The 14450-nt window shown below is 36.8% G+C and overlaps 3 protein-coding genes across 4 annotated transcripts; 2 read left to right on the top strand and 1 right to left on the bottom strand.

The window, feature by feature from the left end:
- Positions 1–530: 530 nt before the first annotated feature.
- Positions 531–3261, top strand: LOC130723257 (probable pectinesterase 67). Its single transcript, XM_057574232.1, has 5 exons — positions 531–1101; positions 1295–1457; positions 1849–2055; positions 2168–2415; positions 2540–3261. Exons 1-5 carry the CDS (start codon positions 773–775, stop codon positions 2691–2693), a joined length of 1101 nt encoding a protein of 366 aa, XP_057430215.1. The 5' UTR covers positions 531–772; the 3' UTR covers positions 2694–3261.
- LOC130723258 (glycine-rich cell wall structural protein-like) lies at positions 3124–4222 on the bottom strand. Of its 2 annotated transcripts, XM_057574234.1 has the most exons (2): positions 3782–4222; positions 3124–3736 (listed from the first exon to the last, which is right to left on the bottom strand). In XM_057574234.1, exons 1-2 carry the CDS (start codon positions 4149–4151, stop codon positions 3321–3323), a joined length of 786 nt encoding a protein of 261 aa, XP_057430217.1. In that variant the 5' UTR covers positions 4152–4222; the 3' UTR covers positions 3124–3320. The 2 variants fall into 2 exon arrangements, with proteins under 2 accessions (XP_057430217.1, XP_057430216.1); XM_057574233.1 differs by having other exon boundaries at positions 3124–4222.
- Positions 4223–10453: 6231 nt separating this feature from the next.
- On the top strand, positions 10454–12639 carry LOC130723259 (uncharacterized). Its single transcript, XM_057574235.1, has 4 exons — positions 10454–10685; positions 10802–10857; positions 12266–12332; positions 12419–12639. Exons 1-4 carry the CDS (start codon positions 10557–10559, stop codon positions 12497–12499), a joined length of 333 nt encoding a protein of 110 aa, XP_057430218.1. The 5' UTR covers positions 10454–10556; the 3' UTR covers positions 12500–12639.
- Positions 12640–14450: the final 1811 nt, after the last annotated feature.

The raw sequence follows: 14450 nt of genomic DNA, 5'->3' as shown, positions 1-14450 counted from the left end.
ACATAGGAAAAGCTTGGGCTAGATCATCAAATCTATTGTTATCAATAATAACAAATTCACTTTAAGGGCTTATTCCATGCGGCCCAATTTCTATGGCACAGTTCCGAACTATATTAAGGGGCTGGGCTAATCGAGAGTAATTCAATCCAGCTTAGATAAACAAAATACTCCTTGACCACAAGAATTATACTAGATTAAAAAAAATAGTTTTAATTTTTTTTTCGTTATAATTTTTCTTACAAAATAAAATGCACACACTAATCTTTCCTCTTGTAACAAAAGAAAAAATGCACACACTAGCTTCTTTTTATATTGTGTTAAGTGATGATAGTTAATTGAAAAAATAGACCAGTGAGGTTATTAAAATACTGATGAAATACATATGCATGCATAAGTAGTTTTTTCATTGACTATCCAACAAACATATACTTTGATGGTGGTTTTTAACCGCTATGTCTAATGGTGGTCGATGAAATGCGTATGTCAACAACTCAACGTTTCATTTCGGTTATTAAAAACTATGCACTTTATAACATTTTTTAAAAATAACACAACATTAGGATATATAGTATGTTAAAAGTAACCCCTTACCTTGTGTAATAATAATGCAACTATAAAATGAACTTATGGACGTCCTCCAATATAGAGAGGAAGGTGCAACCAACCCTTTGTCCTTTCATTCATTAGCGCTCAATTTTACCTTCCTAACATCTTCACTCCAAAAATAAAGAATGTCCCTCCCACATAAGAGCCTCACATTTCCCATTAATTCATGCATCACACAATAACCACGATAACCCCTAAATCATTCTACCTCAACCCCAACATGGCTTGTTCTTCTTCATCGTGGTTTCATGCTTCAACATTCACACCGCAAATTATCATATTCGTCTTCTTCTGCATTTCATGTTGCGCTCTTGGCTTCGACGCACAAAATGTCATAGACTCCCCTTTGTTAACACAAAAGTTAGGAATTAATCGCACCATCAAAGTAGATATCAATGGAAATGGTGACTTCAAATCTGTCCAAGCTGCTATTGATTCCATTCCTGATGGAAATCCCGGTTGGGTCATCGTCCATGTTAGGAAAGGAGTGTATAGGTACAAAGTCATTAATATCACGTTTCAATTATAAAATACAAAAAATTCTTCCATAATTGATTCTGATTTTATAATTAAATTGTAAAATGATATTCAAACGCGCGCTAATGTGTGCACTGTTTTTTTGCTTTAATCAAATACTAGCAAGCAATTAATTATTTGTTAATTTTATTTTCATCTTGATCATGAGCAGAGAAAAGGTGCATATACCAGAGACTAAGCCTCATATATTCATGAGAGGGAATGGCAAAGGAAAAACTGCCATAGTTTGGTCCGAGAGCTCTTCTGACAACAATGCTTCTGCTACCTTCAAAGTAGAAGCTCCTGATTTCATTGCTTTTGGAATAAGCTTCAAGGTATGTGATTCCCATAAACTACGTGCAATTTCAACCCTGCATCTACCTATTCATGTGATATTTATTACTACAATTTTAATTAAAATTTTGCCTCTTACCACATGAGGGTTTCTTGTGGTAAGCACAATGTGATTGAAATCTTCTATCTCAAATGCTATCTTAATTTCATGCCTCACCCATAAAATTCTGACACATCAAGATTTCATTGGTCTAACACGAAATTAAGACGCTATTTGGGGACAGAAAGTCTTGATCCAGGTTCAATGAGGGGTAAAAATAGTAAAGCTATAGGAATTGAAGGTTTATATTAACCAGAACAATGATGATTATATATGAATTGATGATGATTAAGCCAAAAGAAGTAACATTTCTGAGTTATTGTGCATTGCAGAATGATGCACCAACAGGGGTTGCCTATACCTCTCAGAATCAATCAGTGGCAGCATTTGTGGCAGCAGACAAAGCGGCATTTTACCATTGTGCATTTTACAGCACTCATAACACTCTCTTTGATTACAAAGGCAGACATTATTATGAGTCATGTTACATTCAAGGTTCCATCGATTTCATATTTGGCCGTGGCAGATCCATCTTCCAGGTAACTCAATTAGTAGCCTTTCCTTATCTCCAAAGTTGGTTTTAGATTTAGAATCAATAGTAGAAGAATTTCCAAACATGCACTAAATCACGTGTATTTATTTACGGTACAGGGTTGTGAAATATTTGTGGTTGATGACAAAAGGACGCCAATCAAGGGGTCAGTCACAGCTCAAAACAGGGAAAGTGAAACTGAGATTAGTGGGTTTATCTTCAACAAATGCAAGGTTTATGGCATTGGAGGGGTGTACCTGGGAAGAGCCAAGGGTCCTTATTCTAGGGTAATTTTTGCCAAGTCATATCTCTCCATGACCATTGTCCCAGAAGGGTGGACCAATTGGAGCTATCCTGGGAGCACAAAGTAAGTGCTCATTTGAAAATTCATTTACAATTCATTCTAAAGTTAAAATTAATTATGGCGGGCAGTTTCTTTAGTGTGATCGCGATACTTATTAATTAATTGTGGTAATTTATGTGAACTGTAGAAATTTATACCTTGCGGAGTACAAGTGCCATGGTCCCGGAGCCACGACGGAGAAACGCGCTTCTTGGTCAAGACAGCTTAGTGATGAAGAAGCTGCTCAATTTTTATCTGTTGATTACATTGATGGCAAGAATTGGTTGCCAGTTTGGTTATAAATCTCACTGTTCTGCTGCACAAGCTCTTACATCATATAAATATGGAAAATGATGGCACATATCATATCAAATGGACTCTTAAACATGCAATTGGATTGTTTGTTTAGAAAAAGCATTCACAATTATGTATATCAAAGCACACTGTGCATGTACTTTATAGTGCTACAGAGACTTCAGATTTATGCATGCATATGCATATATAGCTAGCTTAGATAGAGTTCAAGTTGTTAAGAACTGTTTTCCATGTACCTTAATTCTATGACTTGTTAGTTGTTACTTCACAAGTTGATTTGTATTAAACAAGAAACATATGCTACCAAGTGTTTATCAGTTAAGCGCTTATTATTGATGAGAAGTTTATTGAATAAACAAAATAAATTTATAGATAATTGATTATGATACTAATTAATCATAAGAGAATGCACAAATCTTCATAAAACTTGGGATTTTTTATTTCACTATCAATAATCGTTACAGCATTATATTAGACTTAATTTCTCCATCATTAGATGAGCATCACAAAACTCCATATTTATTTAATTCATCTGTTGTACGTACTTGCATATTGCCACTATGAAAGTGTATCTCATCTTGCATAGAAACATGATATCATAAGGATCTAAGAACTTAAAATCCACCGCCAATTCCTCCACCACCGCCGGCACCACCGCCACCACCAACTCCTCCTCCAAAACCTCCGCCAGCGCCTCCTCCGGCTCCGCCACCTCCACCAACTCCACCTCCAAAGCCGCCACCAGCACCAGCACCTCCGCCAGCTCCTCCTCCAATACCGCCACCATGTCCTCCTCCTATACCTCCGCCAGCTCCACCACCTGCACCTCCTCCAATGCCACCACCATGTCCACCTCCAATGCCTCCTCCTTTACCACCTCCAAACCCACCACCAGCACCACCTCCAGCTCCGCCACCTCCTCCAATGCCACCACCATGTCCTCCTCCAAAGCCACCTCCTGCTCCGCCACCACCACCAGCTCCTCCTCCAATGCCGCCACCGTGTCCACCTCCAATTCCACCACCTCCACCTGCTCCTCCTCCAATGCCGCCACCGTGTCCACCTCCAATTCCACCATGTCCACCTCCAATGCCACCACCGTGTCCACCTCCAAATCCTCCTCCAGCACCACCACCATGCCCACCTCCAATACCACCACCACCGCCCTTGCCACCTCCAAATCCTCCTCCAGCACCGCCACCATGCCCACCTCCTATACCACCACCACCACCCTTTCCACCTCCAAACCCTCCTCCAGCACCACCACCATGCCCACCTCCTAGACCACCACCACCTCCTCCACCAAACCCTCCTCCGCCACCAAAACCACCACCCCTATTACCATCAACTATCTCATCTTCTCCAAGTCTTCGGCACTCAGCTACTCCTATCACCAACACGAACAACAATGCAAGAGTTCCAACATGCCTATGTAGCTTAACCATCTTTCTTTAATTAGAGAAAACAAAGCTAGCTAGATATGCTTGTTTGTATCTTGGAAGCTCTCAAGGAGTGGTATTTATAGTGGAAATTGGGAGAGTGAAAGTACTGCATGCCATTAATACTTGCAGTTGAGACTTCTCTTTCACCATAGTACTTGTATCCAACACACATTGGCCAAAAAATTCAAACTCATGCTACTTCTTATCACCATTAATGCGTGACACCTAACTATCGAGACATATAGGAAACAACTTCTATATCTGCCGGATTAATTTCTACTAGTGATGCTACTTCTTCAAACCATTTAACTGTTGATAGTGATCACTTAAAAGTTAAAACTAGTAGCTCACACTAATTTAATTCCATATATGCATGGCTTTCAGATCTAAGTTGCTGATGGAAAGTGCATATGAAGTTTGGTGAAGTCACTTGCATCGTGTATCCAATTTTGCTGCCGACAATTTTTAATTACTTGCCAAAATGGGATGAAAATAAATAAGTGGCTTTGTTGTATCTATCCTTGATTTCTTGACAAGATTCATTACTTTCGCATTTAATATTTTTACCAACGAAAGCATATCACTGAAGGTGTTTAGGCAATTTTTTTACTTTAGCGAATTTGGATTCTCTCAAACAAGTGTTCCTTCCACCTCGAGTACCACCGTACAAGTAAAATTTCACCTCTTAACATTTATATTTAAGAGTCATGATTGATTTGAAGTGAGAGAATAATTAATTGCTTTTTGTTTTCACATTGCTTAATTGCCGAAGACAATTCAAATTTATATTTAGGGGTGGTTAATTCAATGTATATTTACTATTTAGATCTAAAATAAACTGTAAGACGAGAGATTATAAATTAGTCAAAATAATTTAAGAAATTATTATAATTTTATTAAATATTGTCAGTATGAAAAAAACTATAATTGCTTCAAACTGTAAATTGAAAGGACGGGTCACCCGTTTGGTAATGGTTAATTAATTGTTGAGAATTGTTATTCAGACTCCCACAGCTATTCAGACCCTTAAAAAAGTGCAAAAATACTTAAATATCCTTAATGAAAAAAAATATAAAAAAAAACCTCACCCCCTCCTCACATTCTCTCTCCTCTCTCCTTACCTCTTTCCTCTTGCTCTCACCCCCACCACCACCACCCACAACCACTGCCGCCACCACCACCACAAGCTCCATCTTATGTCGTTTTTTAAAATTTTCAATTGTAGGGAGTTGTTATTGTCGTTTTTTATTTTTTTTCTGCAAATAAACGCACTTCTAAAGTGCGTGCATCGTTAACGCACGTATAACGTGCGAAGTAAACGCACTTTTAAAGGGCGAATTGCTGTAAATTTGTACAGAGCTGATGTCAGATGATTTTTAAAAATTATGAGACTCCACAGTAAATCAAGTTAGAATATTTGGAGATTTATGATGGAATAAAAAATGTTTGAAATTCAAAATAAAATACTAGATGAAGGAAATTTTAAATTACACAAATCTTAGGACCTTCAAAGAAGGTGACCTTCAAAGAAGGTGCTGAGTTATGATCGTTTGATTTTTCTCTTCAACTTTGCAGTTGGTTGACTTCGCATCCGAGATAAAAAATTATCCAATTTTCCAAACCGCACTGCTCCTGATTCTAAAGCGACTACTACAAGGTGTCGGAATTTGGAGATTCTGACTGCATATTTGAGCTCAGAATAGTCCTATTACCTTAACCAAGAAGTGTCAGTCCCAAATTTCTTCCAGTAATTAAACAGGAAAAAAAATATCAGTGCGTTTCGCTCGCACTGTGAAAGTGCGACCAAAACACACGTTGAAAGTGCGTGATGAACGCACCTTCCAAGTGCGTGATGGACGCACTTTCCAAGTGCGTTTTGGTCGCACTTTCACAGTGCGAGCAATTTTTTTTTCATAAAGGACTTTTTCGAATTTTACGAATTTAACAGGGTCTAAATAGCTGTGGGGAGGTCTGAATATCAATTCCATTAATTGTTTGAGTAAAGTAGTTGAATCAAGAAAATCTTACATTTGAACGAAATAAGTGGACAAATACATAAGTCTAGGTCTAGGAGGAAAGATAGTTGCGAGATAAAGAATTTAGATTTAATCACGTAGAAATTGGATAAGACACATTTTCTTGAATATAAGAATGGTTGTTACACACTATAAGAGTCGGTCGATACTAGAGAGATTAGTGCTCCAATCTGACTAGGAGTGGATCCACAATTTGTAGTGGCTTGTGCCGGCACGACCACAAATCTTTTTCAAATAAAAAATAAAATTTAAAATGCCCATAAATTCAAATTTGAAACAGAATAAATATAGAGGTGTATGAGTCGTGCGCATGTAACAGTCGTGCTATATAGTACCACTGTTAATAATAATATAGCATACATAAATAATAAATAAAAAACAGAATTTAAGGTTAACAGTTTGCTTAAGAAAAACATTATTAGAATAAAGTATTCTTTTAGCACGTACAAATCTATCCGAAACAATTTATTAGCCGGTGAATTCATAACAACCTGTCTCAATCCTCAACTACTTTCTAAGTCCTGCCAAGAAGTAATAACTTTGTGAAAATCACACCATTCATCCAAATCGAATCAAGGTTTGAGAATTGAGAGGTTGGATGATTAACCATTCAAATAAACGTAGAAAAAAATCAAGTTGGAGTAGCGATTTCAAATAAATAGTTTGTACATCTAAATTTGCTGTCATTTTAATCAAACTGGTAAAAATATTAAATGCTCGACATAATGGGTTATGTTAAGATCAATAACAATAATAGGTACAGTCGAACAGAGCCACTAATTTTCAAGCTAACAAATACTACAAAGATATTGTTGATTGGTTCACTAAATTTTATTTTGAGTAGAGCAACTAGCATATGTGATTATGTGTGCAATTTTTTTTGTCATACAATCATCTATTTTTACTTTTTAACGTAAAGGCAAAAAATTATTAGTAATTATCTTTAATTTGAAATAAAATAAAAATGGCAATAAATGTGAAAAGTACTGTGTCAACAACTACCAGACACCTGCATATAACATAAGCTGTAAGTAGTACAAGAAGTCTTCTTTGAAATCTAAAACCATGGACTTTCTTGCACCGGCATTTGTTTTGGTCAAGATTTACGGCTAAACATGTTTCATGATGTCTCCACCATATCAAGGGTATTTGTGTATTTCTACTATAATAAGAAAAGTAGTGAGAAATGATAAGAAAATATGGAGAATGAGAGATGTGATGAATAATAAGAGAGATAAAGTGTATATTAATTTTACCTTCATGGACCATGATTACCACTCATGGAGAATTGGAGATAGAAATAGAAAAAAATATGTGAGATATAATGTGTATGTGATATGAAAAGATAGATGTATAAAAAAAGAAAGTGAAGTTGTCTAAATGACCTTACAAAAATTCCGTTAAATCACCATAGTTTGATAATATTTAAAATAAGTAACCTATAAATTGGGTGCCCACTAGGGTGGGCAACTCACAAATTGGTCCACCGATGGTCCATTATTTAAAATCGTCAGATCTTGAAATCAAAGAATATTCTATAAATGAATGGTTAGGATTGAAAAGATAATAAAAGGGTAAATGTGTAATATACTTTCCTCTATTACTAAAATATAAAAATGAAAATTTCTAACATCTCCAGTACTATCTTCTTCTCCTTTCTCTGCAACAACAAAGCACAATCACCATCATCATCACACCTTATTCCCTTCCTCACATGGCAGCCGCCACCACCACGTGCCACACCACCACCCATGGACGAGTATCGCCGCACCCCCCCCCATGGACGACGTAAAACAGAGAAGATAGAACCATAACCATCGCCACCGTCAACCCTCGATCATCGGCAAATCACTCATCATTTGGAAAAATCAACACCACCATTGAACTTACCTCATTGTTCGCAACAAAACCTCTCAACCAATTTGTCGTTCCGCCGCCCTCCGTCGTGAGCCGCCGTCGAAGGCGATTTCAAGCGAGCCTGCACACCATGGTCCCTCTTTACTCTCTCACGTTTTCTTTCTTTCATGCAGCACCCAACACCATTCTTTTCTCCCATCACGTTGCAGCACCACATGAGCCACCATCTTCACGTTTTTTTCCTTCCTTGTACAGCACCATGGACAACCACAAGCTTTCTTCCAACAAGTCCAGCAACCCCAAACACGCGAGCCATCATCACCACGCAAGCTTCTTCTCTTCATGGTCGTGAAGCCATCACCATCATCATCGTGCTTCTCCTTCACCACCACGGACAAGGACGGTGAGCTCATCAACCTCCAGAGAGGTTTTTTTTTTACAATTTTTTTTTATTTTTTTTGTAAATTACTACTATGACCCTTGGTCCACCAGTGGACCATTTTGAAACTTCCCCACCCTAGTGGGCACCTATAAATTGTACTTGTATAAAAATCATTGGTTCACTTAGGACTAGTGTGATTTAATCCAAGTTTTTCCATGGGTCGACAAGCCGTTGCCAATTAGCATCAGATATGACTGACACAAATGTGGCTTCAATTTGGCCATCTCTCGGATCCCACATTGTCGACTTGGTTGACACTAGACCTCATACCTTCTTCACACATGCCTCTTTATTATCTTGCTCAAACCCTCACACTCTTTCCAAACCATTGTCACCCCACCTCTCCCAATATCGCCCTACCATTCCTCATAAATAGTTGCTTCGTTGTTCCCCCCCTCAAGCTACCCACCCCCTTTTGCCTGCCATGCACTGCCTACTGTTGCATTCAATGCCGCTCCGCCCACCTCTAGGCTCAAACCACATGTATACTCAAACTCGAGACTACCGCTTAAGCTAGAACAACCTGACCAATTGATCTACGTTTTGTGGTAGATTTAGAGAGTTTAATATTAGAGGAAAGAAATAGAATGAGAGAAAATAATAAATGAAATAAGTAAATTACATCAAGAAGGAAGTGGTTTAAAAAATAGCATCTTTAAAATATCTTGCAACCTCGTGTCACCTAGATGAACATATGACATTTAGAGTATTTTTTAGTAAAGGTTGTGAACCCTTTAGTTTACGTATGAAATCCTATTTATATGCTTTGTTCACACGTGTCTTCGAGCATCTCTTTGACCCAAAACTAAGACTTCTACACGTCTCCTGACTTCATTGTTATCTTCCACGTGTTTCCTGGCGTTATCCTTCAATAACTCCATTTCTTGCTTCTCTCTGTATTTGGACTTGAATATCTCCAACCTTCTTTAAGCAAACATAATTGGTTATCTTATATATAACCTAAGCATTTTCAGCTAATTAAGTTTAGGTCTAAGACACTCGACCTCAAATTTAAGGTTTTAAGGAACTTGTTTACCCTTTTCCAATTCTCATGTCGAGAACATAGACCCTTTACTTAAACTTTCTTTTTTCCTTTAAAGGGTTAACAAGGTTTTTTAGAACTTTCAAGAAACTCTATTTGTTAGTCTTAAACAGGTCAAATTGACAGACATTTCTATCTCTTAGAGTTTCAGATACTCTCTACTTCTTTATATTTTACGATAAAAATCAGTCTTTTAACTCCATCTTAAAGTTTGGTAATCTCTCCTTTATTTCTCTCAAAGTTAGGTTGAAAGTATGGATTGCAATTATTAAAGGTTATATTTGAAAAAGTAACTAAAACATATCAAATTTAGGTTGAAATGACCATTGCAAAAAACTAATTCACAAACTCTTGAACCAATTTCTAGACTTTCACATATTTTGACACTTAATTGGTGAAATTTTATACTAACAATAGTTAGCCTCATTTGTTCTACATTGGAAGATTGCTTCAATTCCATTTTTAAATCCATGGTGACATTTTTCCCTATTGAATAAAAAAATGAAACTATCACATAATAAGGGCTACATGGACAAAGTGACAAACCTTCAATTTAAACATACCTTAGATTAGGGATTTGGGTTTAACACCCCACCCATGAGGCTTCCCACCTCACTTTTATTGAAAACAGGATTTAAATTTCCGTTTTTAAAACGAAATTTAATATTCCGCTTTTTTAGTATACAATGAATGGTTGAAAATGTGACACATATGCTAAAATACAAAACGGTTTTTTAAGTTCCGTTTTATTTGTATTAAAAACAGAAATTTAAATCCCGTTTTCAATAAAGTGGGGTGGGGAGCCTCATGGGTGGGGTGTTAAACCCAAATCCCATAACATCCCCTTAGATTACCATGATAAAAATTTAGAATGTAAATTAAGCCTATAAAATAATATATATCCTATTAAATAAAAATCGATTATGTTTTGAGTTTTATAACACAGAGAGAGGTAGAAGCAAGGTTTCTTCTGGGGCTATAGCAGCAGCAGCAGCAGCAGCTAGGGCATCATCTTGTGAAGAAGAAGAATCATGGAGGGTGCAGAAGAAGGAGTGGAGATGATGCTGGATTCCAAGGACATGCAGCAGCAGAGCAAAGCCTTCGACAAGCTCACTGACCGCGTCGAGGATCGCCAGCTCGATTCCACTCGCGTCCAAGAGGTACTACCCGCTTTCATTCAATCCAGCAATACCCTTTTCCCATTCACCTCGCTAAATCGATTCCCTTTTGTTGTTTATGCGTGTAATGGCCTAATGGGTATGCGGTGATTTGACAGGCCATGGCTTCCATTGCTGCATCTGCTGAAGCTGATTGGAACGCCATGCGAATGAGGTAAACAAACAATACTGTGTTTTTCAATGAGAGATGATCGATTCGAGTATCGAAATTGCTATTGCTGATTGTTTTCAATTTGTTGTTTGCTGGGAAACCTGTGTTATTGAGCTGAATGGAAAGGGAATGTTGCTAAGGGGAATGAAATGAATTGTAGATAGAAATACCAAATTCTTGTTCATACTCCAATTGGGGCAGGGGAAAGGATATAGACTTCTATTTCTGTAGTTTAAAAATAGCCATTTAGGATTCTATTCGTTTCGCGAACAAGATGATGGAGTTTCTTTCTGCTTGCTTATTAAGCTTCTAAGTCAAGGGCAAGGTAGTTTTGTTCTGTTATTTAACTACCCAGTCCATGCTCATTAGTACACTATCTTAACAGCTCTCATAAGTCGTAAACACATTGTTGGAATACGCTACGCATATGCATTTAGCTGAGATCTCCTTGGATATCTTCAGTTAACTGTAGGAATGTAGAAGAATAGATTGAATAGTTAATTATATTGCAGTAATTAGTGCTGGTTATCCAATTTTTACTAACCTCATATTTTTCTAATTAAATAAAGGAAAGAGATAGCTAAGGATAATATAATCAAGGAGCAAATTATGACTTAAATATTCAATTATTGAGATTTAGCCAGTTCCCCACCCAGAAAAAGAAAATAAAAACATTTTCTATGTGTAACTTACCCCCTCAGCCATTGAAATATGTTAGTTCAAGTTTTTAACAACACTATGGAGATGGGGGTAGTAAATAGCACATTTGGATGGATTTTGGGGTAAATGCTAAATAAAATTTCGGGGTAACTTACACATGGGGTAGACTTGAAGAAGTGCCATGGGGCTTCTTAGCACAGTAGGGTACTAGCGTTATTCATTTGGTTATAAGTGACGTCAAAACACCAGTAAGAATATTGAAGACACCTACTTTAACTTAAACCAACATTTTTAAATCTTGATCGTAGACTTGTATCCTTAGCCCTCGTTCACATTCTCCTCCCCCCAACTCTAGTGTGGAAAGTAACCAAAAAACAGTGTCACTCTTCAATTTGAGTATTACTCTAGAAAATTCCTTATTTAAGAATTCGTTTGTTCAACAGGGATGGATACCTGTAGCTCTTTACTAATGCTTAATATCTAAGCTTTCGTTCACGACTTCATCATGCAGCTGCACCTTTTTCTATTCTTGCATGTAAATTGAATATATCGGGTTGTTTTACTAATGAAATATAAAGTACTTGTGTAGTTCTTAAATCATAATTTAAACATGAAATAAACGTGGCTATGTAAAATAAAAACAAGTTACATATAAAATTCATCACGCCATTTCCCCTCTTGTCTCACCTGCATTAATGATCTGTTTTCCTTTTATTTCTAACCCGTGATATGCATTTTGATCTAATCACAGGGAGAAAGAATTAGCTGCTGTTAAGATAAATGCAGCAGATGTTGATATAATCGCAAATGAACTTGAGGTAACTTCTTCAACAGATTGTTTCACAATCTATATAGAAGTGTATATTTCAATTAATTAATCTGTCTTTCTGATTGTTTTCAACAGTTGGACAAAAAGGTGGCTGAAAGAACCTTGCGTGAGCATAAAGGTGATGCAGTTGCTGCCATCAGGCACTTGCTTCGCTAGAGGGGTAGGAATGAACAAGGATTAGTGTTTCAGAAGATTATACGTGTCAGGTTTTTTTGTTTTGCAAAACTTGAACCTCAAATGTATACTATGGACCTAATCACTTAATTCATTCCGAAATATGAACTGTGTTGTTAACATTGAAGGAGCCCCCGCCCCCCCCCCCCCCTCTAAATTTTTCTGAGCCGTTTGCCTAAAAGAGATACCAATTATCTAATGTGGAGCTAAGTACTTCATGAGGACCTCCTTGTTTTTCATCTATGTATGCTTGCTTGTTGAACATACAGTTTGTGATCCTCAAGCTCAGCTTGGAATCATTTCCACTCAAATGAAAAGCCCCACACTTCACTTGCTTTCTTAAATTGAAATTTTGTGTTTGAATGTTTGTGCATATAGCATATTCTGTTGTTTTACATCCTAATGGATAAAGTTCTGCCTATATTATAGATTTCTGTCTGTTTGTTGAAAGTGTCATTGATGAGAATGAAGTGTCCATATTCTTGCTAACTTATGCGTATTTTAGAAGACTACTATAAAGGTTGTGTTTGTATTTCTCTCTACATTCATTCTAAGGCAGCTTGAATATGTTTTTGGTCAATCCATGTCTCTTGTGTCACTGGAGTGAATCTACTTTTGGCCGACTTAAATGTAAATACAAACACACATATAATCATTCAACCCCCTACCCCCACGCTGTGGTGCCTTTTCTTTCTTTGGCCATACACCATATTCATGTATGCAGAGTTAAAAATTTGTTATCGTGTTTCCCTTTGTCGCCATTCAGTAAGTGCAGAGTTTACTTCCACTCAATGAATGATAAGATCTTAAACCGTTGTCCTTCTTTGGGGCGTTGCAAATACAGCTGAGGCTAGTGCATCATGGCAGATTGGGCATATATCATTTTCCTGTAACAATATTTCATTCTTCAAATTTTACACTTCATTTATTTTTTTATTTCTCCCTTTAACATAACATTTTTTTCTCTTCCATTTTGATATATCTGCCTCAGGAGTGGTAAAAATCCATTTTAGGTAACTACCATGGCCGGAATGTTCTACAGCCGTATTTATTTCGAACCTTTAGAAGTGTGTTTGAGATATTCTACAATATAGAGTAATATCACAGAAAATGGCATCAATGTCTAAATTGCGGTTTAGTGATATACAATGACTTACATTTTTTTTCCGGTGATATACTCCCTCCGTTCCTAAATATAAGATCTAGTTTCAAAATTTTGTAGTTCCTAAATATAAGACCTAGTTACAATAATCTAACAAAAGGTTTTGTACTCTTCCATTTTTACCCTCCACATTAATTATATGTTTTCAATTCCAAAGTTACCACCTACCATTAATTACTACTAATCCAACTAAATATGACTTTTGGAATATCAATGGTGAGTGCATAACAAAGGTTAAATAAGGAAGAATATATGCTTTTTTAAAAAATCAATACAATAATTAGTCACATTAAGTGCTTCCTTAATAAGCGCAATTTTTTGGAATAAGTCTTATATTTAGGAACGGTGGGAGTACAATGACTTACATTTTTTTCCGGTGTAAACCAAGGTATCTCTACAATTGATGTGAGATTAATTCATCGCTTCACTATCAGCGCACTGAGCGGTAGGAAATTGGCCAATCTACTGTCAGCGCACTCAGCTGTAGGAAGCAGTCCAATGAGTTTTTTCCATGCCTTACATTGGGGATTTGGGGTTTTGAAATTTCACCCATCCCAATGTCCAATAACTAACTACTCAAATTTCGCCAAAATTTATTCATTGACCACAGATGAAGGGAACAAGGGATGAGACCCTAAATTATTGGCTCAGGCAACAATCCATTTTCTTGTATCGCAATAAATGGATCAGGCAATAAGCCTACTTGAAGTTATTTTAGAATGTGGATAATTAATAATGATAATGGATCTGAAAATAAAATTATAGCTCATG

This window comes from Lotus japonicus, chromosome 6 (genome assembly GCF_012489685.1).
Source record: "Lotus japonicus ecotype B-129 chromosome 6, LjGifu_v1.2".
NCBI lineage: Eukaryota > Viridiplantae > Streptophyta > Magnoliopsida > Fabales > Fabaceae > Lotus > Lotus japonicus.
This window is presented reverse-complemented; position numbering and strand designations above follow the sequence as displayed.

What these genes read in the sequence shown, in the direction of transcription:
- LOC130723257 (XM_057574232.1), top strand. Translation starts at nt 773, where the DNA reads ATGCATCACACAATAACCACGATAACCCCTAAATCATTCTACCTCAAC. An exon ending in CTTTTGGAATAAGCTTCAAG is followed by an intron (nt 1,458 to 1,848) that starts GTATGTGATTCC and finishes TGTGCATTGCAG; the next exon opens with AATGATGCACCAACAGGGGT. An exon ending in AGCTATCCTGGGAGCACAAA is followed by an intron (nt 2,416 to 2,539) that starts GTAAGTGCTCAT and finishes TGTGAACTGTAG; the next exon opens with AAATTTATACCTTGCGGAGT.
- LOC130723258 (XM_057574233.1), bottom strand. Translation starts at nt 4,151, where the DNA reads ATGGTTAAGCTACATAGGCATGTTGGAACTCTTGCATTGTTGTTCGTG.
- LOC130723259 (XM_057574235.1), top strand. Translation starts at nt 10,557, where the DNA reads ATGGAGGGTGCAGAAGAAGGAGTGGAGATGATGCTGGATTCCAAGGAC. An exon ending in ATTCCACTCGCGTCCAAGAG is followed by an intron (nt 10,686 to 10,801) that starts GTACTACCCGCT and finishes GTGATTTGACAG; the next exon opens with GCCATGGCTTCCATTGCTGC. An exon ending in TAATCGCAAATGAACTTGAG is followed by an intron (nt 12,333 to 12,418) that starts GTAACTTCTTCA and finishes TGTTTTCAACAG; the next exon opens with TTGGACAAAAAGGTGGCTGA.